The 26,281-nt window shown below is 37.9% G+C and overlaps 1 protein-coding gene across 5 annotated transcripts in view; it reads right to left on the bottom strand.

The window, feature by feature from the left end:
- Positions 1 to 26,281, bottom strand: part of GOLGB1 (golgin B1) — a 76,330-nt gene that overhangs the window by 25,474 nt on the left and 24,575 nt on the right. For all 5 annotated transcript variants that reach the window (XM_043990466.1, XM_043990468.1, XM_043990469.1 and 2 more), the window contains 4 exons: positions 22,276 to 22,390; positions 18,304 to 18,380; positions 11,076 to 16,294; positions 6,295 to 8,221 (listed from right to left, as the gene is read on the bottom strand). In XM_043990466.1, coding sequence (XP_043846401.1) covers positions 6,295 to 8,221; positions 11,076 to 16,294; positions 18,304 to 18,380; positions 22,276 to 22,390 — 7,338 coding nt within the window. The remainder of the gene's footprint in view (positions 1 to 6,294; positions 8,222 to 11,075; positions 16,295 to 18,303; positions 18,381 to 22,275; positions 22,391 to 26,281) is intronic.

The raw sequence follows: 26,281 nt of genomic DNA, 5'->3' as shown, positions 1-26,281 counted from the left end.
AAATTCAAAGGAGGGTGGGTTAGCGGTACCAAACCTGGAGCTTTACTATAAAGCGGCAGTCATCAAAACTATCTGGTACTGGCTAAGAAATAGAGTGGAGGATCAATGGAATAGGCTAGGCACAGGAAACATAGTAGTAAATGACACTAGTAATGTAGTGTTTGATAAACCCCAAAACTCCAGCTTCTGGGATAGGAACTCAGTATTTGACAAAAACTGCTGGGAAAACTGGAAGATAGTATGGCAGAAATTAGGCATAGACCAACATCTTACACCTTATACTAAAATAAGGTCAACATGGATACATGATTTAGACATAAGAGGTGATACCATAGGTAAATTAGGAGAGAAAGGAATAGTCTACCTATCAGATCTTTGGAAAGGAAAACAGTTTGTGACCAAACAAGAGATAGAGTATATTATAAAATGCAAAATGGATGATTTTGATTACATTAAATTTAAAAAAAATTGTACAAACAGAAGCAATGCATCCAAAATTAGAAGGAAGGCAGAAAGCTGGGAAACAATCTTTATGGTCAGTACTTCTGATAAAGGCCTCATCTCTAAAATAGATAGGGAACTAAATCAAATTTATAAGAATCCAAGTCATTCCCCAATTGAGAAATGGTCAAAGGATATGAACAGGCAGTTTTCTGATGAAGAAACCAAAGCTATCTATTCCCATATGAAAAAATGCTCTAAATCTCTAATGATTAGAGAGATGCAAATTAAAACAACTCTGAGGTACCACTTGACACCTATGAGATTGGCTAAAATGACAAAAAAGGAAAATAATAAATGTTGGAGAAGCTGTGGAAAAATTGGAACACTAATGCATTGTTGGTGGAGCTGTGAACTGATCCAGCCATTCTGGAGAGCAATTTGGAATTATGCCCAAAGGGCGATAAAGATGTGCATACCCTTTGACCCAGCAATACCACTTTTGGGTCTTTTGCCCAAAGAAATCATGGAAAGGGGAAAGGGACTCACATGTACAAAAATATTTATAGCTGCTCTTTATGTGGTGGCAAGGAATTGGAAGTTATGGGGATGCCCATCAATTGGGGAATGGCTGGACAAGTTGTGGTATATGAATACAATGGAATACTATTGTGATGTAAGAAACGATGAGCAAGAGGAGTTCAGAGAAACCTGGAGGGTCTTGCGTGGGCTGATGATGAGTGAGATGAGCAGAACCAGAACATTGTACACAGTATCATCAACACTGAGTGTTGATCTACTGTGATGGACTATATTCTTCTCACTAATGCAATGGTACAGAAGAGTTCCAGGGAACTCATGATAGAAAATCTCCAAATCCAGGGGAAAAAAAAAAAAAAGAACTGTGTAGTATTAGATGCTGAATGAACCATACTATTTTTTTTGTTTTTGGTGCTGTTGTTCTTTCTATTTTGAGGTTTTTCATCATTGCTCTGATTTTTCGCTTATAACATGATTAATGCAGAAATATGATTAATGTTATTATGTGTGTGTGTGTATATATATATATACATATATATACATATATACATATATATACATATATATATATATATATATATATATATAACCTATATCAGATTACCTGCTGTCTAGGGGAGGGGGGAGGAAGGGAGAAAAATCTGAAATTGGAAAGCTTGTATAAACAAAAGTTGAGAACAATCTTTACATGTAACGGGAAAAAAAATAAAATACTTTATTAATTAAAAAAAAAAAGAAATTCAGGAACCTGATAGGAGAAACATGATGAAGTGTATTTAATAGAAGATCAAAAAGGGAAGAAAGTAATATTATCATGAAGCTACCAAACTGGCAGGAGGAAATGGATGAGGAGGAGTCTGGGAAGCAGAACACAAACCTGACATGGAAGTATGTTATTAGTGACAGGGGATTCCAATTATCCACATGTCTAGTGAAGGGCCTATTTTCCCAAAAGAACTAATAAATGCTGTGGCTTGTCTTAACGCTGGTTTAACTCTTCAAAAGAAGGAGGAAGCAATTCTATATTCAATTCTGATTAACAAGGAGGAATTGGCTGCTAGAGTAGAAATGATGGGAACCTTGGGGAAAAAGTGACCTCTTCATCTAAGAATTCATGATGGAAGGAAACTGCCTTTTAAAAAAAAATGCTAATCTGGCAGGACCTTTTTTTGTTGAAGTCATTTCCCAATTACAACTTAATCTGATTGCAAAGGTTCTGCAATAGTATGTCCTTGTCAGAGACAACATCCGAAGTACTATTGTAAAGACTTAGCACTCTATTTTAGGAAAAATAAAGATACATGTTTGTGTGTGTGTGTATGTGTGTGTGTGTGTGTGTGTATATGACCTTTTCCTCTTCTTTTAAAGCTCTTTGGGGCATCCCTGTGTTAAAGGGTAAGCAGTTTAGTAACTTTGAGAGCATAATTGCAAATTGCTTGCCAGAATGGTTAGATCAATTCACAACTCCACCACCAATACATCAATGTGCCTGTTTTCAGATAGCCCTTGAAACTTGTCATTTTCCGTTTCTTGTCAGCTTTGCCAATTGATGGCTATAAGGTGGAATGTCAGAACTATTTTAATTTGTATTTCTTTAATTATTAATGATTTAGAGCATTTTTTTTCATATGGTTATGGATAGCTTGAGTTTCTTCCTTTGAGAACTGCATGTTTATATCCTCTGACCACATATCAAAGAATGGCTTATAAATCTGAATTAGTTCCTTATACAGGGTGTCCCCCAAAGTCTTAATGTAGTTATAAGTTTGCTTTAGCTTTAAACTTGTATAAGCTTTAAGCTAGTTTAAGACTTTAACCAGCTGAAACTGAACTAAGACTTTGAAGACACACTGTATATCATAGAAATGAGACTTTTATCAAATAAACTTAATGCAAAGATTTTTTTCTCAGTTAACTGTTCCCCTTCTAACTTTACCTAAGTTGGATTTGTTTGTACAAAAACTTTTTAATTTTTATATGATCGTCATCAACATTGAGTGTTGACCTACTGTGATGGACTATATTCTTCTCACCAATGCAATGGTACAGAAGAGTTCCAGGGAACTCATGATAGAAGAGGATCTCCAAATCCAAGAAAAAAAAAAAGAACTGTGGAGTATAGATGCTGATTGAACCATACTGTTTCTTTTGTTTTGGGTGCTGTTGTGTTTTTTTTTCTATTTTGAGGTTTTGCATCACTGCTCTGATTTTTTCTCTTGTAACAGGATTAATGCAGACATAGGATTAATGTTATTATGTGTATCTATCTATCTATCTATATGTATATGAATATGATATATAGATATATAGATATAACCTATATCAGATTACCTGCTATCTAGGGGAGGGGGGAGGGAGGGGAGGGAGGGAGAAAAATCTGAAATTGTAAAGCTTTATAAACAAAAGTTGAGAACTATCTTTACATGTAACGGAAAAAATAAAATACCTTATATGTAAAAAAAATAATAATAAAAAATAAAGAACAGATTGTTAGCCAGCTAAAAAAAATTTTTTTTAAATTAAAAAAATAAAAAAAATTTTTATATGATCGAAATTATACATCTTCTGTGATCCTCTCTATCCCTTATTTGTCGTGAACTTTTCCCCTATCAACAAAACTGCAATGTAATGTCTTCATTGTTTTTCTAATTTGTTTGTGATGATATTTTTTTCTACCTATGTTATATAAACATCTTAGTATAAAGTGGAAGGTGTTGGTCAAAATCCACTTTCTGCCATATGCTGTCCAGTTTCCCCCACCAGTTTTTGTCAAATAGTGATCCAGTATTTGGGATCTTTGAGTTTATTAAACACTAGGCTACTAGGTTCATTTGCTTCTGTATGCTGTGTTATCTAATCTGTTTCACTGACTGATCTATTTTTTAACAAGTACCAAACTGTTTTGATAATTACTTCTTTGTAGCAGAATTTGAGATCTAGATGATGGACATCTTTGTTTCACAATTTTATCAGAAAGCACTCCAGTTTACCCTATTATATGTATTACTGGCTCTTGATTTTAGATATATTCTATTTGCCACATTAAGGTCCATTTATTCCTGAGTTTTCTAGTATTTTTAATAGAAATTGAGGAAAGCTAGGTGATGCAGTAGATAAAGCACTGGCCCTGGATTCATGAGGACCTGAGTTCAAATCCGGCCTCAAACACTTGACACTGACTAGCTGTGTGACCTTGGCAAGTCACTTAATCCTCATTGCCCTGCTCCCCACAAAAAATTTTTAAAAAATAAAAATTGGTACTGTATTTTGTCAAAAGTTTTTTCTGCATCTATCAATATAATTTTTGTTGTTCTTGTTATCAATATGGTCAATTATGTTTAGAAGTTTCTTAATATTAAACCAGCCCTGCATTCTTAGTATAAGTACAACTCAATCATAGTGTATAATCTTTGTGATACATTGCTATAGCCTCTTTGTTAGTAGTTTAAAATTTTTCTATCAATGTTCATTAGATAAATGAGTCTAGTCTTCTTTCTCTGTTTTGACTCTTCCTGGTTTAGATTTTAAGACCTTTTTTGTGTCATGAAGGAATTTGGTAAGATTCCTTCTTTTGCTATAATTTAGAATGAATTGCTCTTTTAAAGGATAGAATTAACTTGTGAATCCATTAAGAATGAACTGACAAGGATGCTGAAGAACATGAGATCAAACAATGCAAGGATTGGTTGAAGAAAAGGATAATATTAATGAGTATATAGCTGTATTCAAGTATTTGAAGGGCAGTTATATAGAAGAGGAATTAAACTTGCTCTACTTGGCCCCATAGGAAAGAACTAGGAAAAATGAGAAGTTGTAGAGAATAAGATTTGCACTTGCTGTAAAGCAAAACTTCCTGATCATTAGAGCTATCCAAAAGTGGAGTAGAACCATCTGAGAAGGTAGTCTGCTCCCCTTCACCAGATATCTTCAAGGACAGGCTAGATAATCTCTGATGAAGACTGAATTTAGATGGTCTGTAAGGTGCCTTCCAACTTTGAGATTCTATAATAACAAACCGAAAATGGAATTATTTTCTGAAATGGAAACAGAATTGCACCACACATGGTCTTTCTTAGTGTCATTAAATGAAGAGTGGTTCCTTCTTTTCTGTAGAAATGAAAAGAATTTTCAGACCTAACAAGATTCTGATATAAAATGAACTAGATGGTTTCTGAAGAACATCCCAGCTCTAGATTCCTATGAATTCTATGAGTGCTTTCCTCAGCCTCAGATATACATATGAACAGTATTAAATCTGTATTCACTGTCCTTTGAAGTTCTGATGAGCTCTGCCAGCTTTATATCTGCCTTCCTTTCTTTTATAATACTCTAGCTTATTATTAAATCTTCAGATAAACTCTGCTTAAAAAGTTATTTTCTTATTGGATTCTATGAGGTTTTTTGCTGAACAAAAATGAGGTAATTCATAATTCATTATGTTTCCCTCCAAACCTATCCTTCCCCTAAAATTCCCTATTTCTGCTGATAGCACCACTATCCTACCAGTTACCTAGGTTTATAACCTTACAGTCATTCTTAACTACTCCTTCCTCAGGTCTAATATCCTATCAGTTGTTAAGGCTTTTTAAATTCAGTCTCCCTAATATCTCTCCTATCTTTTATCTTCTTTTCACTTATACCACCTTCATTTCAGGCTTTCATCATCTTTCACTTAGACCACTAGAGAGACCCCCTCATCATCCCCACCCCATCCCCAAAACCCTATTTTAGACTTGGCCCTATCAAAAATTAGGAGTAGCAGTTTTATCTAATCATATCACTATTAGAGTTGTACTTTGGTCTTGCATAATGAACTTTGAAGACTATATTACTGTAAGGTTCCAGTAAACTATCACTGGTAGTAATGCAGTGAGCCCTTCCATGAGTACTTTGTAAATTTTTAAAATCAGGGCAGCTAGGTGGCCCAGTGGATAGAGCACTAGCCCTGGAGTCCAAATGAGGCCTCAGACACTTGACACTTACTAGCTGTATGACCCTGCGCAAGTACTTAACCCCAAATGCCTCAAACATCTGAGGCCATCTCTAGTCATCCTGATGTATATCTTGCCACTGGATTCATATGGCTCTGGAGGAGAGAATAAGGCTGGTGACTTTGCATGGCCTTCTATCACTTAAATACAACTTACTGCAAGTCATGATATCACTTCCCAGTGTCATGGTCCTCTTCGAGAAGGACAAACAACAACTACTACTTTTTAAATTAAAGCTCCATGTTCCCAAAAGAGTAATAGTATCATAAATATTTCAATGACTCTCAGTTAACCCACAAAGGGAAAAAACTGGTGGACTCACCAGTCTATCTCTGTCATTTTGCAGTGACGACATTGCTTTCTTTAAGCTTTGTACTTCAGATGGGCTGGTAAAGTGTTGGGATGATGACCACTGCTTCCCTTCTTCTGACTTTCTAGTTTTGTCCAGTTCATTCAAAAGATGATCCCTTTCAGCCTGTAAACTGGCCATCGCCTTAGAAAAGGACTCTATTTGGTTGGAGGAACCCTCCAACTGTGAGGACAAGTGAAATAACTCCTCATCTTTAGATCTGAGCTGTTGGTTAAGTTTCTCAAGGTGAGATTGTGAGCTATCATCTTCAGCATGGCTCTCCAGAAAAGCAACTTTAGAAAGAAGATCATCTCTCTCTCTACTCAACAGAATCTGCTCCTCTCTCAGTTGAGTCAACTCTTTCTTCAAAGCACCCATGAGAGACTGTTGCTCCTCAAGGCTGGCAGTGTGCTTCTTTTTTAGCTCCTGTAACTCTTCATTAGCATGGTCTCGACTATCTTGCAAGGAACTCATAGACTTCCCAAAAGCCTGAATCTGAGCTTTAAGGTCTTTATTTTCTTCAGTGACCTTGAGCAGTCTTTGTTCCATCTCCACCAAATCACTTGCCAGCTCGGCTACCCTCTCTTCAGCTGTTTCAGTTTCATTGCGCATTATCCCTGCATCATGATGAAGATGCTTCAATTCTTTCTTTAGCTTTTCTTCAATTTCTCCTACCTTCTTAGCAGCTTCCTTTTGTACACGTACTAATTCTTCCTCGAGTTCTGTGACTTTCTTCTGGGAGAGGGAGAGGGTAATGCCTAACCTCTGCACCTCTTCTTCCCCACCTTTCAATTGTGCCTGAAAATCTCCTAAAGATCCCCCTTCTTGCAAAGTTTTCACTTGGGATTTTAGCTGTGAAACAGACATTTTCAAGCTCTCAATTTCCTTAATCAAAGTTTGTTTCTCCTCCTCTAGAGCATCAGAAGACCTTTTTAGATCTTCTCTTGATGCTTCAGACTCTTTTAACTTTCTTTCTAACTTGATCTTTTCATTTTCTAGTTCTTGACTCCGCTGAAGCCGAATTTCAAGAAGCTGCTTTTGATGATAGCCCTTTGTTATCCTCTGGTACTGTTCTGCAGTTAACTTGGCATTTTCAGAATTGAGATCATCCATCTGGCCCCGAAGGCATCGGATTTCTTCCTTTAGCTTATTGTTCTCAGCAGCAGCCTCTTGGATGAGCTGGTCTTTCTCCAAGATCACTGAGAGATGCCGCTCTTCTAGCTGTCTGTAGTCTCCTAGAATTCGATCTCGGTCATCCTGGAGAGAAGACATGGATTTAGTGAAGGAATCCAACTGAGCTTTCTGCAGTTTGCTCTCTTTTTTGATAGTTTTCATTATTTCCACAAGCTGACTAGTTTTGTCTAAAGCTTTCGTTTTCTCATCTTCTAAGGCAGCCTTTTCCTCTTCTTTCTGGGTTAGTTGGCTTTCCAACTCTTTAACTTCTTTGCCATGTTGTTGTTGCAGTTCTGAGATAGCCAACAAGACTGCCTCCTCTTTAGCAGAAAGGAGAGTGATAATTTTTTGATCTTTAGTGCTAATTTCTTCGTGTAGTTTGCCAGTCAGGTCTCTAGAGGCTTGCAGATCAGCCTCTAATTGCTCACAGTTAAACTTACAATTCTGGAGGTCAGTCTCCTGTTGCTTTACGATTCCCTCCAATTTTTCCTTGGCTTCCTTACTTTTTGCAAAAGAATTATTTGCTTCAGTCAACTGGTCTCTCAGAGACTTAACTTCTGCATCCAATTTAGCCAACTCATTCTGAGAATTAGAATACATCTGTTTAGATTCTTCTAGCTGAGACATGAGTCCTTTATTTTCTCCCTGCAGGTTTTCAGATACCTTCTGTTGAAACTGAACCTCTGTTTGGGCTTTGGACTCCCAGCTCTGTTTGTCATGCTCAAGTCTGAAAAGAGAAAGAAAATGACTAACTACAAAGCACCATAATTTAAAGATCCCATGATTCCTTCACAATTTGATGCCTTCTTATCTTACCAATTTTCTTATACTTCACTCCTCTCTACATACTGTACAATCCAGCTACTCTGATCTTCTTGCCGCTCCTCATACACAACAGTCCATCTCCCCATTCCTTAACTTCATACTGATTGTCTCTCATGCCTGGAATTCACTATTTCTCTCCTCACCTCCACCTCCTCACTTGCTTCAAGACTGAGCTGAAATCCCACCTTCTGCAGGCCTTTCCAAATCTCCATCATCCACCACTACTAGTTCTTCACTCTGAGATTACCTTCCATTTACATGGTATACATCTTATATTTATAGTTATTTGCATATTGTCTTCCCTGTTAGTGAGGAGCTTGAGGGCAGGGAGTGTGTTTTTGCTTTGCCTTTTGCCTAACCCTAGCACTTAAGCACTGCACTGTGAAATTGCCATAATAGTACTAAGCATAGCCCCTGGCATAAAGTAGCTATTTAATTCTTATTACTAACAATGATCCTAAAGGGAAAACTGTCTGCTTACTATAGAATGAAGACATATATACATACAGTAGATCTATTGGGCGCTAAGAGTAATGAGAAATATCAGGTTGCTATTTCTGGTACCTACCAACATCTATTCAACACAAGCTTTTATTTTTCAGATAAGCAACCTATGTGTGCATACATGCATGTATATATGTATAAGTATATATGTATGTTTTATATCTATATGTATAGATATAGATATAAAGATATTGGGGAGGGGAGGGGGAGAAAGAGAGCAAAGAAGTGATACAATACATAAATATTCCATGAACATTATTCTTTGGTATGTGCACTAAGCTCTTGACCCTAAACCAAATCTACTCTTCCAGAAAACAAAAAAGGTTATTACAGCCCCCAACAGCTTACATGAAAGTTTCTGGTTAAATCTGGTGATTTGGGGGGGGGAGATGGGGAAGTGTTGATTCTTAACTTTGCAGATGTACTTGCAAAGGTAACCTCTGAGAAACAATAAAGGAAAGCTAGTATGATATTGGAAAGAAATGGGCCAAGGACTTAAGAAGATAAAACTATCTGAAACCAAACAAAATACAGCTGTTAATCCTACTAAAAAGCAAGACAAGCTTATATACTATATCTATACTGTTGCTATATGTGTTTCTCTGCCAAAAAGTGGTCACAAGTGGAGACCTGGGAGAGGAAGCTCTTCTATAAAGGCTTATCACCACCACAATCGGGGTGGGAGAGTACCATTATGTCAGGTTCATTTTTATCTCACCTTCTATAAGGGCAGAGGGAGCAATGGAAGAAAAAACTCAAGGGCTAGTCTCTTGACTGCCCCCCAGAGGTTCAACTTAATGCCAACAAAGCAAACCCATTCTTCCTGTTCATATATTCTTCTTCTCCATCTAAAAAGTAGAGGGCCAGAAGGAAGATGACAAAATGCACCTACTGTGGTACTTTTACAATTTAGAACCTGCTTATTTCAAGACTAGCTAAATGTCAGCTTTAGGGCAACGTCTTCCTCTAGAGTTGGGTTAATGGCATGTTTTCTCTATTTAGTTAGTGGAAAAGATGGAGTTTTTTTTTTTCCAACCACAAAACTTAAACAGCTGTTACACTTAAAATTTCCCTCTGACCAAATTCATACTTTTATCAAGGTTAGTATTACTTAATATTGTATCTCTGATGTGTTTGTTGTGGTAAAAATTATTGGAGTTTTAGCTGACTCATTTGGGAGGTGCCACACCTGGCCCACCCTGAAGTTACGCATGCTACTGAAGTCAGAAGAAGAACTCTCCATAGGCAGTTTTTGAAGGACCTCCCCTTTTGGGGGAGGAAGATTGAATGCTCCCTGAAGAGAGGCGGCGACTCATCCGGAACGTGAGCTCTCTCTCTCTCTGGCTTCTGCCCTTCCAGTGGTACGAGCAACTGTAGACTTTCCAGGTTTTGGTGAGTGAACACAGAAAACCCTAAACTCCGTTAAATTAGCTTAGTTGGAAATGATCTGGGGATTGCATAGGCTAAGTTTAGAGTTAAGAGTATTTATCTGACATTTACTAGCTGTGTGACCCTGGGCAAGTCACTTAACCCCAATTGCCTCACTAAAAAAAAAAAAAAAGAGTATTTATCTGTATTTCTTTTTCCTATTTCCTTATCTTTGATTTTTATTAATTTCACCTTTGTTGTTTAATTAATTCCCAAGTAATAAAATCTGATCCTTCTGTGAATTAAAGCTGTAAGGCTCCTTTCTTATTGGCCTGGGAGAAGTATCTAAAAGGGCAGTTCAGAGGGGAGGGTGAACCTAAAGGTCCCTCATATTTCTGGGACTCCAATATTTTGGCGAGTCACCCAATTAACGCTTCATATACCAAATTTTGGCCCTCACATCGTCTATAAAAGGATATCAGATCTTCTGAATGTTATATATACATATAGAACACCCAAGATGTCAGTACATTTATCTCATAGGTACAAGGAATAATTACTTGGTCTAGTGACCTTTTCCAAACATGATGTCCTCCGAACTTTATAACATCCCTCCCATTTTGTTCTAGCTAAGGCTAAATTCAGCACTTCTTTGCCCCTTTGTTTTATTCTCCCAAGCTTTAAACTGTAAGATTCTTGAGGGAAAAAAAAATATTTCTACTCTCATAGTACCTAGGAGAGAAGTGACTACAAAGCAGATGCTTAACTTTGCAAATACATAAATTAGTTTAAAATTTTAAAAGGGAGGGAATACAAGAACACGAAGTGGCATTTAAAGAAAATTAAAATTATATAAATAAGGAGAAAGTCCTTAACTAGTTTACCTGGATATATTAATTTGCAGCTCTTCCATGTGGATGGACATCTGCCTTAGATGGTCTTTTAAAACACTACAATTCTCTTCCTTAGCCCGTATTTCTTCTTCTTTTGTTTGAATAGCATCACTGAATTTTCTTTCCCATTTTTTAGCCTCATCTATCACTCGATCCCGGTCATCCTGGAGAGAAGACATACTTTTGGTGAAGGCTGCAAGCTGGGCCAAAGTGCTGTTCAGATTTTCCTGAAGTTCCTTGACTTCTTGGTCTTTTTTATTCAAGGTGACCTGAACTTCTCCAAAAGTCTCTTCCAAATGGACCTTTTCTCTGTGCAAAGCATCCAGCTTTTCTTGCATGTTCTTCACCTCTTTCATGTGCTTATCTTCTGCTTGTTCCAGTTTTCTTTCAAGATCTTCATCTTTTTGTTTCATTTGGCTTTTAACAAGCTCTTTGTTTGATTGAAGTTCCTTTTTCACCTTGAGACTGTCTGCTAGGACCCTTGCTGCTTCACTCTGAGTGTCATCAAGCAACACTTTGCAGTAGTCCAGTTCTGCCTGGGCTTTCTTACGATCTTCCTCTACTTGGGCTAGGTTTTCTTTGACCATCTCCAATTCCTTCTGTGACTCATTTTGTACAAATTCCAGAGCCTTCACTGTTCTCTCTAGACCACTTATCTTCTCTTGATACCTGATGCAGTCCTTCTGCAACTGCTTTACTTCTTGTTGCTTCTCTTTCAATAATTCCTGAAGCTCTTTTGTATGAGTTTTACTCCCATGTCCTCCCTTCTGAGCACTCTGTAGCTTCTCCAAGTATTCCTTCCGGATCTCTGACTCAATCCTGCTTTTTTCTTTAACTGCCTGCCGCTTTTCTTCTTCCAGTTCACTCACACATTTCTGAAGGTTCTGAATTTCAGATTCCAATAACTCATTTCTCATTTGGGCATCTGTGACATCTTGCTGATAATTTCCAATGCTTCCATTAAGTTCAGCTAGTTGATTCATAAGTTTCTCTTCCAGATCATCCTTCTCTACCTCCACTATTTCCTTCAACTTGGTGACTTTGACAAGTTCCTCTTGTATTTTCTCATTTAACAGGTTTATCTTGGTAACTTCTTCATGGAGAGTTTTCAGTTCATAATCCTTTGCTTCTAACTGGCTCAGTAAGGCATCTTTCTTGTCTTCCAAAGAACAGTCTATTTTTTCCCTCATCTTCTTTTCCTCCTCTAGTTCTTTAATTCTTTCTGTAAGCTGATCAATTTGCTGTATATAGGTATTAATTTCATCATGTGAACTTATACCCTCATTTGCACTGACATCTGCCATGGCACTGCTGTCCACTGGGATGGGTGCTGAATGTTCTGAACTTGCATTTGTCCTCAAAGAGACTTGCTCTTCAACCTCATCTGGTATAGGTACAGATACAGACAAAGACACAGCTTGCTGTGCCACTTCTATACTATCCATTTGGATCTCCTGCTTTGTAGGGTCTTCTATATTCTTTTTCAATTTGGATTCTGTTTCCTCCAACTGCTGCTTTAAATTCTGAATCTCTTCACTTAAAGAGTTCTTCTCAGCCATTATTGTTTCGAACTCCTTAGAAAGAGATTCATACCTTAACTTAGTATCCTCTAGTTCCTCCTTCACACTAGGGCTGGAAGTAAGCATTTCTGCAGGTTCTTTGGATTCAATGCCTGATGGGTGGACCTCTGCTCTAAGACGGTCATTCTCCTCTTCCAGCTCAAGAATTTTCTGCTGTTTGGATTTTGCAAATTTCCTCATTTTCTCTTTCATTTCTTCCATTTCCTGCTCTGCTTCCTGAAGCTGCTTTTCTGTGTCTTTCTTTTTTGCTTCTGTGTTTTTTAACTTACCATACAGTTCTTGTTTCTCTTGTCTCACAGTTTCCACAACATGCTGAATACGTTCTGCCTCATTACTTACATTCTCATAGGACTGAAGAAGAATCTCATACTCCTTTTGCAGTTCTTTGTGTTTTTCCTGCCACTCAGTATTTTCAGCAACCTGGGTACATTTCAAAGTTTCAATTTCCTTCACTAGCTTCTCCTTGTCTTCAGTAAGACCTTCTAGAGCTAGCTTCAGACTTTCACAGGAGCTACTGAGATTTTGACTTTCCAATAAAGATTTGTCTACTTCTGCAATAAGTCTCTCTTTTTCTTCCTGAAGAACAGTCAACCTGTCTAATAAAGCATCCCTTTCTTTACAGTGAGCAGAAACTTGGCTCTCTGCATCTGCCAGAGTTTTAGTGAGAGTTTCAATATTATTTCTGGCCAAGGACAACTCTTCTTTAAGACATTTGCTTTCTTTCAGGGTCTCTTTCCTGGAGATAAGTGCAGCTTGGAGTTTCCTCTGAATTTGCTGCTTAGATTTGGCTTCTTCTACTACCTCCTCTGGTTTCCTTTGAATTTCAGAAAGTTCCACTTGCAATTGTTTAATTTTTTCTTCATGTTCTTTGGCTTGCATTTCCAACTGTGCATGCAGGGCCTTAATCAAGTCCTCTTGCTCTACAATCTCTGTCTGCACTTTGCCAAGGATTTCATCTTTGTCTCTTACTTGCACATGAAGGACATCAACTTCTTCATTTTTTTTGTTCATGAGCCTTTTCAATTCATCTAGTTCAGGCTGTAATTCCCTAAAATGTTCTAATCTTGTGACTTCCATTTGACTGCTTTCCAGATCTAGTTTCAGACTGGCTACCTGAGCTTCCGCCTCATGAGCAGCTACTTTAAGACCTTCTGCCTCTAAAAGCAGCTTTGTTATCTGTTCTTGTAACATAACTGCCTCTTCTGATTTTTTAGAAAGGTCATTTATGGTAGAGCCGACTCTGAATTCTAGCTCTTCTTTCTGAATCTGTAGCTCTTTCAGCTCAGCTCTAAGCAGTTCTACTGAATTGTCCTCTTCCTGCCAGTCACTTTTACCTCCTGAATGCTCCACACTATCTGGGCACTCACCAGATTCTGAAGTCATTTGTGAGGGCCACTGTTCATTGGCTTTGGATGTAGGCATGTCTAATTCTTGTGTGTTACCGTCCACAGCTAAGCCAGCATCTGTAGTCTCTTTTACTCGTATTTCAAGTTCCCGTAGCTGGTCTCGTATGCTCTCATTCTCTTTGCTCTGTTCATCAAAACGTTCCTGTAAGAGATTATAATCATCTTTCTGTTGTTTTAGCTGTTCCCTGTGGTGTCTGTCTTTCTCCTGTGCTTTTTTTAAAGTAACCTTGCGGGAGGCTAGCACTTCTTGTAATTTCTTTTGGAGTTGTTCCTTTTCTTGTTCAAGATTCAAAATTCTGTCTTCTAGTTCTAGTTTCCAGTGTTCTCCACTTTCTGCACCAGCTGTGCTAACTGCTATTGTCTCCTTTATGGGTGTTGCCGAGTCTCCATCTCCAGAGTCCTTGTTAGAAGAGGTTAATTTTTGGATGACTGTCTGGTTTTCAGTTATTTCAGCTTTAAGCAAATCTATGAGGTTTAATTTGTCCTGCAAGCTCTGTTTCATCTCTTTGATTAATTCCTGGAGCTGTTCTTCAGCTGCTCTCTTCTCCTCCAAATCTCTCTTTACATTCTGTAGCTCTAGTTCTTTCTCAGACATCTTCTGATTTAAAGATATTTCAGTTTCCCGACTTTCAGAAGTAACAGATTCTTCTGTATTTGTTTTCCCATCTTTACCTAGCTGAGTTGCTTCCATGCTATCTCCCTCACAGAACAGGGTCTCTTCTTTAGGCTCATTTTTCACTTGTGCCAATTCTTTCTCTAGCTGAGTGACTTTCTTCATTAGTTCCTTCCGGTTAATGAGAGCAGCCTGTAGCTTTCTCTTCATCTGGTCACTTTCTTTCTTCAGAAGATTGAATTCACTCTGAAGTTCTTCATTCTTTATTAGTGAAGCTGAAACTACTTTATCATCCTGATCATGTTTTAGATCTGAACATTCTTCCTCTTTCTCTTCTGTTTCCTTCTCCTTTTTGCCTTCTTCAGGAATGGACAATAAAGTAAGCTTTTCTCTGAGTGCTTTGACTTCAACCCCAAGAGAAAACTTCTCTTCATTGAGCTGGACCATTTTCTCAGACATACGTACACTGAGCTCAGTCACCTGTTGATCCTTCTCTTCAATGGCTTGTTGAAGGGTCTCTACAACCCTAGTTTTTTCTAATAAAAGTTGGTCTATTCTTGCTGTCTCAAGTTCCTTCTGGGAGAGAGTCTGGGAAAGCTCTTCCATCTTATTTGAAGTATTCCTTACATGCTCTTCCAAATCAAGCATTTCACTTTCTTTCTTTTGCAGGTCACTTTTCAGATTTCTTACTAGTGTGCCCTGGTCAGAAAACTGGAGATGCACTTCATCCAATTCTTTCTGCAAAGTTTCAATTTTCAAATCCTTTGATTTTGATTCTGTACTGAGACTCTGGATTTGTTCATTTAGCAGGCTTTCATGGGTGGTCTTATTTTCATAGTCAGATATTCTTTGTTTTTCTGCCTCTGCAAGGTTCTCTTCGAGTTTCTTAACTTGTGCCTTTAGTTCTGTAATGATGCAAAGCTCCTGAACCTGAACCAAAAGCTGATCTCTCTCATCACACAGAGCACTGAGTGTACTCTTATTCTTTTCCTCATTTGTCTTAAAGTCCTCTACTAGCTGGGCTAGCTTACTGATTTCCTCAGCTTTCTCTCCTAAACTTTTCTCATATGATTCCTCTGCTTTCTGAAGACTTGACTCAAGCTCCAATATTTGCCCTTCTAATTTTTTTAATTCATCTTGCTGAGACAAAATAAGATCTTGAGCTACAGAAAGAGAGTCTTTTCCAGCCTCTTCTGTTGATTGTATTTCCACACCAGTGGGGAAAGTGTGAACTACAGGTATCTCCAGTGGTGTGCTGCTCTGATTCTGAGGTGTAGTGCTTTCTGGCCCTTCCACATCAATTACAACAGGGCTGCATGCTTCATTTTGCATTAAAGAAAAGTCCTGTCCTATGCCTTCATGTATCATTCCTTCACCTTCTGCCTGCTTGATTTCCCCCTGTTCAGGTGCTTCTGAAATCAAATTGGTACTGGGCTTTGTGATCTGGAGCTGCCCTTTAAGGAATGCAATCTCCTCTTGGGCTTCTTTCATTTCCAACAACAAAACCGACAACTTATGTTTCTGTGAAACAATGATCTCCAAGCTGTCATCCTGTCTACTTTCCTCAGTAGATTTGTCGGTACTACTTTTGGTGATTCCATCAGTGGTGATCTGTAGCAAAAGAAAAAAAAAAGAAAAAGAAAAGAAAAAGAAGAGTGAAAATGTCAACAAGCATTATAAGGCAACAGAGAAACTGAAGTATTTGCTTCCTTATCAAGGAAGAGGTGGAAATTTATTTTGATTTGGGGACCCTACCTTTGGGCTGAGATTAGAAAGCCTTGGGCCCTCAAGGTTTTTTCTGTGTGAGGGGCTGGTACCCCACCCCCTCAGCTTCAGCTGAGCCAAAAAGCCCCATGGGCTGTACAAGATGCCAGGTCAGACGGCTGGGGGAAAAAGCCCCAGCTCCCTCCACCCTGAGCGGATCTATCTGAGAGATCCTGGGCTCGTTCAGGCTGGCCTCTGGCATAGCCCATGCAGAGGTCCCTGGGCACACAGCAGGGGGCACGGGCCCCTACAGCCCTGAGTGTGGTACCCACAAGACACTCAAGCGTCCCCTCCACCCAGCCGCAGCACTAGGGCGGAAGGGGAAAAAGCTAAGAACAAGAAGGGATGGAGGCTGATACAGAGCAGGGGGGCTTTTCAGTGAGGGGAACACTAGAAGAAGGTCCGTTGGTATGCAGGAGGAGGCTAAAAAAGTTCCAGATGCAGCAGGTGGAAAGAGACGTGCCAGAACGCAGTCAGGTTGTGCATTTTATTTCCCTGCATTTTTATGTTTAAATTGTATCTCATAAATAAAATCTGCTTTGATTATTTAGTTAAGAGGCTTCTTAATCCTTTGCTTATCAATTTTGGGAGTGGAGAAGTGTGGTGGAACTTTATAAACGGCCCATAGGAAATTAATAACGGTCAGATAACCAAACAGTCAACAGTCCCAGATTAAGTACCCCAGTCAGATTAGGCCCCCCAAATTAGGCCATTAAGTCAAAATATTTCTACAAAGAGAATTAACCCTGGAAGTACTAGATCTGAGTTATGAGCGTATAAATTGTTCTAAATCTAACTGACATCCTAGATTTAGATAAAATAACACCAACATCCAAATTCCTTCCCTACAAGAGAGAATATATTAAGGTACCTTGCTTTTATATAAGAATTTTCAGGAAAAATAACCACAATGTCAAAACATCCTTTTTAATAACTAAAGCTGCCTAGCCAGCTCTCAGAGTCTGAGCACAATCCAAACACTAGCCACATGGTATGAAAAGAAACAATTAAGACACCATGGTATCAGGGGCAGCGAGGTAGCACAGTGGTAGAGCACTGGCCCTGGATTCAGGAGAACCTGAGTTCAAATCTGACCTCAGACACTTGACACTTACTAGCTGTGTGACCCTGGTAAAGTCACTTAACCCTCATTGCCCCACCAAAAAAAAAAAAAAAAAGACAGCATGGTAGAGTGGAAAGATCTATGGATCTGGACTCATAGGACCTGGGTTCAAGCCCTGACTTTGCCATTTATGAGCTGTGTGATTTGGAGCAAGTCTCTTAACCTCTCTGTGCCCAATAAGTTCCCTCATCTGCAAAATGAGAGAGTTGGACTAGATGACCTCTAAGGTCCCTCCCATATCTAAAACTATGATAATGTGATAACGTGATAATGTGATACAGCTTGCCTTCTAATAGGCATAGAGATGTAGAGTTGTGCTTAGCAAAGAGTGAAATAAACTGACAGGATGAGCTCTAAAGAGATATAGTTATTTCAGAGTAAATGAAGGATTCAAGATAACTAGATACAAATGTAAATAAAGTATAACTCATAGCATCCATGTCTCCCATGTTCAGGTTTAAAGTCAACTTGGAAAGATAATACAATGGTATGATATAAAGACTGCTTGCCTGAGAATCACAGAATTTGGGTTCTGACCCTTACTACTTGTGTAATCCTGGGCAAGTGACTTATCCTCTCTGAGTTTCAGTTTCTTTATCTGTAAAATGAAGGGGGGAAGGAGAAGGGGTTGGACCAAGATGACCTCTGAGACCTCTTTCAGCTGTAAACAGATGATCTTTCCCTTTATCCAGGTTCATTTTTTTTTTTTAATTTTGAGAGTTTAGTCATTTACCTGTCCTGTCACTTCTCCATCAGCCATCTCAGATCCATGCTGAGCCTCTAGGAGAGTAATCTGAGATTGTAGTTTTTCTGAAATGATTACAGAATATAGTTTTAGCTTCAAAGAAAAAAATCAAAACCCAATCATCTTATACTTTCATGAAACAATCTTAGTCATTATTCCAGGAAATTCAGACTAGATTTTTGAGAATGATGCAGGTTGAGAAACCTCCTGACACAAAGGTAACAGACTAAGATTAAGACATACATTATCTGACAGGCAACGTGGAAATTTGTTTTGCTTTATTATGCATATTTATTAAAAGGGTTTTTTCTTTTTCTTTTTGAATTTTTGGGAGGAAACATGAGGGAGAGAGGGGCTAGTGATAGGGTTGCAAAAAATGAGAAAAAGAATCATTAAAACATTTTCAAAGTGCACATAAGAGAACAAAAAGAAGGCTTAGAAGAAACATAAGGAAACAGGACAGCTTTGAAAGTTACAAGTTTAATTTATTATGTTTAGAAAAAAAAGTAAGCACTGCATAATAAGAGATTTCGACTTTCAGGTACAATACTCTTTTCTTTTCTACTTTGTAAATGGAAATGCTTATTTTATTTAATATTAAATTGAAAATTTTTTAAATGTTAAAGAATGATAGGCAGTGCAAAGTCTCAAAAGAACTGAGCTAGAACGCAAAGAAAAAATACTTTTTGAATGATTAGGATGTGAAGGACCTACAGTAATTTGGTTTTTTTTGTTTTGTTTTGTTTTTTGCGGGGCAATGGGGGTTAAGTGACTTGCCCAGGGTCACACAGCTGGTAAGTGTCAAGTGTCTGAGGCCAGATTTGAACTCAGGTACTCCTGAATCCAGGGCCAGTGCTTTATCCACTGCACCACCTAGCTGCCCCCTACGGTAATTTGGAAAACATGAAAAAAAGACGATCTTTTTTAAAGAAATATTAGTCTGAGTAATGAGCTTCCTTCAAAATATGGGCTATAATTCAGCCACCATCAGAAGTAGGAAATAAATAGCCTAAGTACAACATAGGTTTGAATCTAGAGTACAACAATAGTGTTCCATTTGTGAAAAATAAAATATTATTTTGTAAATATTTTGATAAGGGTATTTCAATACAACTGGTTTCCTTTGTAACCCTATTTTATTTTATTTTATGTATTTGAAAATATTATCCCGGGAAGGAGTCTGTCCATAGGCTTCAGCAGACTGCCAAAGGGCTCTATGACATAAATAAAAGCAAAAAACCCTCTCTAGAGATTGTCCTATTTATTCTCTTGCCATTTGGAAGGACTAATATAACCCAGAAATTTGAACTCAGGTCCTCCTAATCCAGGGCCAGTGCTTTATCCCCTGCGCCACCTAGAGGTCCCCTCTATATCATTTAGATATAACTTCTATTTGGGGATTTATAATTACTTTTGAATAATTTTGTTGGGCTCCCACAGTGAGCTCAGTACTGTAGAACACTAACCACAAATAAGCACTAACCACTACCAGCCTCACCATCCTGAGCTGTCTACATATTGGATAGATGTGATATACCTTCCACACAATATGTGGCTACTAAAAATGAGACAAATTCTGCATGTGGCTTCTGGAACCAACTGCCTTAATTTTTAGTGATACCTCATATAATCATATATAACACTAACATGGATTACTCATCTAATTTTTAAACCCTAATTCTGAATTCTCTTATGTGCACTTTAAAGGCAGCTGGCAAACAGATGAGATTTTCCAGACAGATCAGTTAGCCTACAAGCATTCATTAAGCACATACTATGTGCCAGTCACTATGCTAACCAGTAGGGATACAAAGAAAAGCAAAACATGTTTCCTGATCTTAAGGAGTTTATTCAAATAATTATTTATATCCAAGAGATATACAGTGTAAATGGACGGTAATGTCAGGGAAGGTACAAGAAACAGGACTGTGAAAGACCTCCTGCAGAAGATGGGATTTGAGCTGAGTGTTAAAGGAAGTCAGGGAAACCAGGAGGGGAGGAAAGTAAACTATAAAAAGTCTGGAAAGTTAGGAATATGTCAGTTTGTGAAGAGCTTTATGTACCAAACACAGCATTTTATATTTGATTCTAGGGATAACAGAAAGCCACTGAGGCTGACTGAAAAGAAAGATGACATGGTCAGACCAGTGCTTTAGGAAGATCATTTTGTCAGCTGAGTAGAGAATGAACTGGGATAGGGAGAGACTTAAGAAAGAGAGGCAACCAGAAGTTCTATTACAATAGTTGGGACCTTCACCAGGGTGGCAGTTGTGTAAGAAGAGGATGGGAGACATAGAAGAAAGGTGTTGTGAAGGTAAAAATGGCAAGACTTAACAAAAGATTGGATACGTAGGGCTCAGTGAGAGGGAAGACTCAAGGATGACACCAAGGCTGTGATGACTGGGAAGATGGTGATATCTTCAAGAGTAGTAAGAAAGTTGAGGAGAGGGGAGCATTTTGTGGGGAAAGAGAATGAGTTCTGTTTTGCACTTATTGAGAAGCAATGCCTAGGGAACATCTGAAAAGAGAAGTTAAGGCTAAATACATAGATCTCAGAATCATCTACATAAAGACAATAATTGAGGAGCTAAAATCAACAAGTGAAATAGCATAAACAGGGGGAAAAAAGATGGTCCAGGACAGAGCCTTGGGGAAAGTGGAGTGTGGGGGGGCACCCATGGTTAGCAGGTATGATCTGGATGATGAACTACCAATAGACTGAAGAACGGTCAGTCAGATAGGAGAACCAGAAAATAGTGGTGTGTCACAAAAACCCAAAGGAGAGAATATACAGCAGAAATGGTGTTGGAGGTTGCAAAGAGATCAAGAATGATTTGGATTGAGAAAGGCCATTAGATTGGGCAATTAACTTTGGTGAAAGCAATTTCAAATAAGGCATCAATTATGGATGGCTTTCTCAAGGAGTTTAGTCATAAAAAAGAGAAATTGAGGATGTTAACTAGGGAGAATAGTCAGATAAAGTGGGAGGTTTTTAAGGACAGGAGAGATGTAGTGGTTTTTTTAGGCAGCTGGAAGGATGCCAATAAACCGGGAGGGATTATTAAAGACAGGGTGGGTATGATAGAGGGTGCAATCTGCTAGAGAAAATGAGGAGGGGATGGAATCAAAGGATGAAATCAAAGATACATGCTGAGAAGTTTGCCCTAGAATGGAAAAGGGCTGCTTCTTTGTGAGAACTAAGGTAAAGAAAGATCTAGCAGGGGAAGTTGTCTGAGTGATACAAGATCCAGAACAGCAGAGAAGAGAGAATTCTCAGGAAAGTGCCCCAGCTTTTCCAGTAAAGTATGAGGCAAGGTCATCAACTAAGAGGATGGGAAAAGAGGGTACTATGGGAGAACCTCCACTGTGATAAATGGACAGCAAACAGATTAGGAAGTATAAAAGGACTATCTTGCTACAATGACATCCCAGATGAGACTATGTAAATTTATAGTGGCCGCAGTCAGCATGGTTTCATGATTTTCTCCAGCTCTGTGCAACAACACACAAATAGAATTGAAAGCAGTGGATTGTGGGAGTAATCCAGAGTTCTACAAGGCATGATAGGAAAAGGGAACAGAGTATAGAGAACAGTGTAGATTTAAATGATTCACCAAACAAACAAGATAGGAAAACGAGTAGAGCCAGTGGTGGGGTAATGACCTACTAAAAACCTGAAGGGTAGAGGGACTGGAAGTCATGGTGAGGGCAGAGCACAAGGTGAGGGATTATAAAGTATAGAAAAAGATGGAGTGGTAAAATTTTATTATCAGATAATCAGAGCTCATGAACATGGAAGTGGAATACTTATGGCTGATGGCATGATCAAGTGTGTCACTTACAATAGGATATAACCTTCATTTTACAAATAAAGTCAACAACCATAACAAGACACATTCTTCTGGATAAGAAGCCATAGAAAACAGATTTTCAGTTAGTATTAAATAACACCATACATACCATTTTCAACTTTTAGCTCCTCCAGTTCCACAGTAGAGAGAAGCAATGTGCATTTTTCTTCTTCAAGTTCTGCTACTCTCTTCTGCAAAGAGGCAATGTTCTCTTCTAAGTCTACCTGAAATGCAGAAAAGGGGCAAATGAGGCATTTTCTCACTCATATTCTCAAAGAGATTAAGGAAAATTCAAACTAATGTCCAAATGTTCTCCAGCATTTATAGTTAGTCTTCTTCAGTATCTATTTCAGTGGGAAATTTTGAGAACAGGAAATAACCCTATTCTTCCTGGACTTAACTCAAAGGTATTCCCATTTATAGGCAAAGAAAGAATGTCAATAATCTCTATGGGGAAGTGGCAGCTGAAAGATTTTATTAGATTCAGTGTTTCAAGGCTAAGCTACAAAGACATTCATTCAAAACCATCCGCATGGGGAAAAATATGTAACTCAGCAATCCCTGGTCCAAAAGCCAGTAGTGATAGGAAATTTGCTTACAACGCTCATAAAATAAGGGACCTCCCTAGAAACTGAAGAGAAATTTCCTAAGAAGAATGATTGCAAAATAATATCTATCCTCAGTGAAGAGGAGTAATGCTATTCTTGTTTCTAAGCTTAAAACCCCATCTACCATCTAACACTGGGGCTGTTGCACCTCATAATTTTATTTATGCACACAAAATATTTGGTTTTCTTAATGAACTGCAAATATTTAACTTTTTTCATCTTATGTCCCAAAAGTTTGTCTTTAGTATATGGATGACTTCATTGCTTGTCATAGAATTGTAATATAGAAGGGGTTTTGTAGAGAATCCAATCTAAATCCATCATTCTAGAGATAAGGAATACTATGGCTTAGAGTGGTTAAAGGATTTTTTCAAAGTAAGATTGCTTGCTTAAGACATTACTGTGGCTAAAACCCAGGTCTAACTCTTATTAATTATACTACTGTTGCTATTTTCCTAAATTAACATGGTCTGTCTGGCAATGATTGTCTGTCATCCTCTAGTACTTATTGTTTGTACCAGAGATGTCCAACTGGTGGCCAGGAAAGCTCCAGTGTGCAGCCCAAAACAGCTTAAAATGTAATTGGTAAATATTTTTTAAATAAATGAAAAGACAATATAACATAAATAATGTTAATTTTTGGTTTTCTAAGTTCATATGTGGCCCACAGGGATCTGTTTATAATGAAGTTTGACACTACTGGTCTTTATCATTCATTTGGCTTTCACCTTGTTATTAAACTATTCATGCATGTACATTATTTGCCCAAACACATTATTAGCACCTTAAGGGTAGGGACTACTATCATACTGTATTTCCTAGAGCTCATAGCTTAATGTTACGTACATAATATTTGATAAATACTTTTTGAATAAACATATCATTGGTGAATCCTAATCCCATTAAAGATGCTATTACTGTTCTATCACCACTAATTTGGTATCATCTGGAAACATAATAAACATGCTTTATGGTTTGTCATGTACATCTAAGATAAGAAATTCTAAAGTCTTACCTCAGGCAGGGCTGACTTTTATGTAAAAATTTTCTGTGTACTCTTCCAAGTAACTACCATACCTAGTAAAATATTATGTAGACTATACAGAACTATCACATGACATTCACATGCATTTTTTGGTACAAATCTGTCCTACATAAGTTATTAGTAACTAGTCTCTCTGCAACTACTTAGGATATATCTTTAAGTACAAAGGATAAATTTTTGTTTACAGATTCAAATATACTTCAATGGATCCTTGAAAACCCTGATGCGAGTATTCCTTCTAATGGTACAAATCACATCCTATATATACCTTATCCTGTGTGACTATTAAACACATCCTTCTATAAATTCTTTTTTTTTTTTTTTTGCAGGGCAATGAGGGTTAAGTGATTTGCCCAGGGTCACACAGCTAGTAAGTGTCAAGTGTCTGAGACCAGATTTTAACTCAGGTCCTCCTGAATCCCGGGCCACTGCTTTATCCACTGCCACCTAGCTGCTCCCCTTCCATAAATTCTTTATGGAAAATCTACCCAAACTCAGAGATTGGTCTTCCTCTAGGTCTTTTAACTGGCTTTCCACCAAGTATGTCTTTCTCTCATGACAAGAATGGCACCACTTCCTTTTGTGACATACATCTCTGACATTTCATTTTTTATACCATTTCTTGGGGCAAGTCACACTTGATAATACAATACAATCTCTTTATGCTCATTATGTGTCTTTACCCTTTGTGCCAACTGCAATTTTGATTCTTTAGAGATTATGATATTCTATGACTTGAAACCATACAGTACAGTATCCCTGGAAGAATTTTTGAAAAGATTGGTTTTGGTTTCAGAGAGGAACTTGGAAATACCACATAAATTTCCAAAAATCATTTTGTATCCATTCTTTCTCCTATTCTGGGGCCAGCTCACTGTCCATCTACAATCTTTATCCAAGACTTATGCTCTGATGGACCAGCTAAAGGGGATATCCCTCTACTTGCATATTATAGTTTGGACAATAGAAATTCTTCATTGATTTCATTTTCCTCATATAGACTGTTAGGCTAACAACTCTTTTAAGTATTTGGATCTCATTTAGGAAGTGTGTTAGGATTTGGGGGCTTGGTACAATCAGCACAATCCTCAAAATAAGGGGAAGTACTACCTGCCACTGTCATGAATAAAGTCCAGCAGAGAGTCTAAATGGAAGAAAGGTTCTTTATAGGGTCTGAGGTCTCTTATATGTTCTTATTTGCAGAAGACATACTGAAAATTTAGAGAATAATCCTACTGTTTATTGTTTATTGTTATTATTATTATTATTATTATTATTAGTGAGGCAATTGGGGTTAAGTGACTTGCCCAGGGTCACACAGCTAGTAAGTGTTAAGTGTCTGAGGCCGGATTTGAACTCAGGTACTCCTGACTCCAGGGCCGGTGCTCTATCCACTGCATCACCTAGCTGCCCCTGTTATTATTTTTTAAAGCATTTTTTCTTCTTCTGGGGGAGGGGAGTTGGGCAATTATATCATCTGTGATTTGTTTCATTTACTTGGTATTTTCCCCTAGTTCAGATATCTTGTAAATCACTCTCTAGCTGTTCTACCAGTATACTCTTTAATGCCATCTCTCTCCCTCATGCAGCATATCAAGGGCTGAGACATTAAAAGTTCAAATGTGGTAGTTCTACTGCACTAATAAAAAAAATAGTGTTTTATCAACATGCACACAGACAGGTTTCATTTGTCTGTTGTCTCACTTCCAGTTTCAGTTGTAAATACTCTTGGGATAATACAGCTGAATTGGAACTCATGCCAAACTTTCAACAAACTCAGTTTTTCCTTTCAATGGTTCTTGGTGCTTTACAAGGTATGTCTGCTCATACCTTCCTCTGTTGGTTTTGTAACTTTATTTCTATTCTAAACCAAAGCTGTCTTTGGCTGCCATGTCTTTCCATTTGACTAGAATATTAAGTATTTGCTGGATGAGTCAATTTCTGTGTTCTTCTGACTTTCTCATCACAGTAATTGCTTCACATTGTTTAAACTTTCAAATGAAGTTCATAATGATTTCTTTTGCTTATTCCAATTCCTATTGGAATAGATCAGATTGGAACTATTGTGACTGTAAACTATATATTTTCATCTTTATACTTTCTTCTAATTTGATATTAACTTTGATCTTTTCTTAGTTAAGCTAATTTAGAAATTACTCCCTAGTTGGTAACCAGTTGTTTCCTGATAAGATGCAGCAAATTTCATTTTTTGTGCTCTTCCAATTCCCCTCTAGAGAAAAAAATATTAATGACATATAGGGTAAAGCTTCTGCATAAGCTAAAAGCATTTAGAATACAGATCTTAAACTACGTTTTGTGGACTCGGTTTTTTTTGTGTGTTTCGTTTTGGTTTTGGTAAGACAATTGGGGTTAAGTGACTTGCCCAGGGTCACACAGCTAGTAAGTGTCAAGTGATTGAGGACAAATTTGAACTACGGTCCTCCTGAATCCAGGGCCAGTAC

This window comes from Dromiciops gliroides, chromosome 3 (genome assembly GCF_019393635.1).
Source record: "Dromiciops gliroides isolate mDroGli1 chromosome 3, mDroGli1.pri, whole genome shotgun sequence".
In the NCBI taxonomy this organism is placed as follows: domain Eukaryota; kingdom Metazoa; phylum Chordata; class Mammalia; order Microbiotheria; family Microbiotheriidae; genus Dromiciops; species Dromiciops gliroides.
The sequence above is the reverse complement of the archived record's forward strand: the minus strand, read 5'-3'. Positions and strand labels throughout refer to the sequence as shown.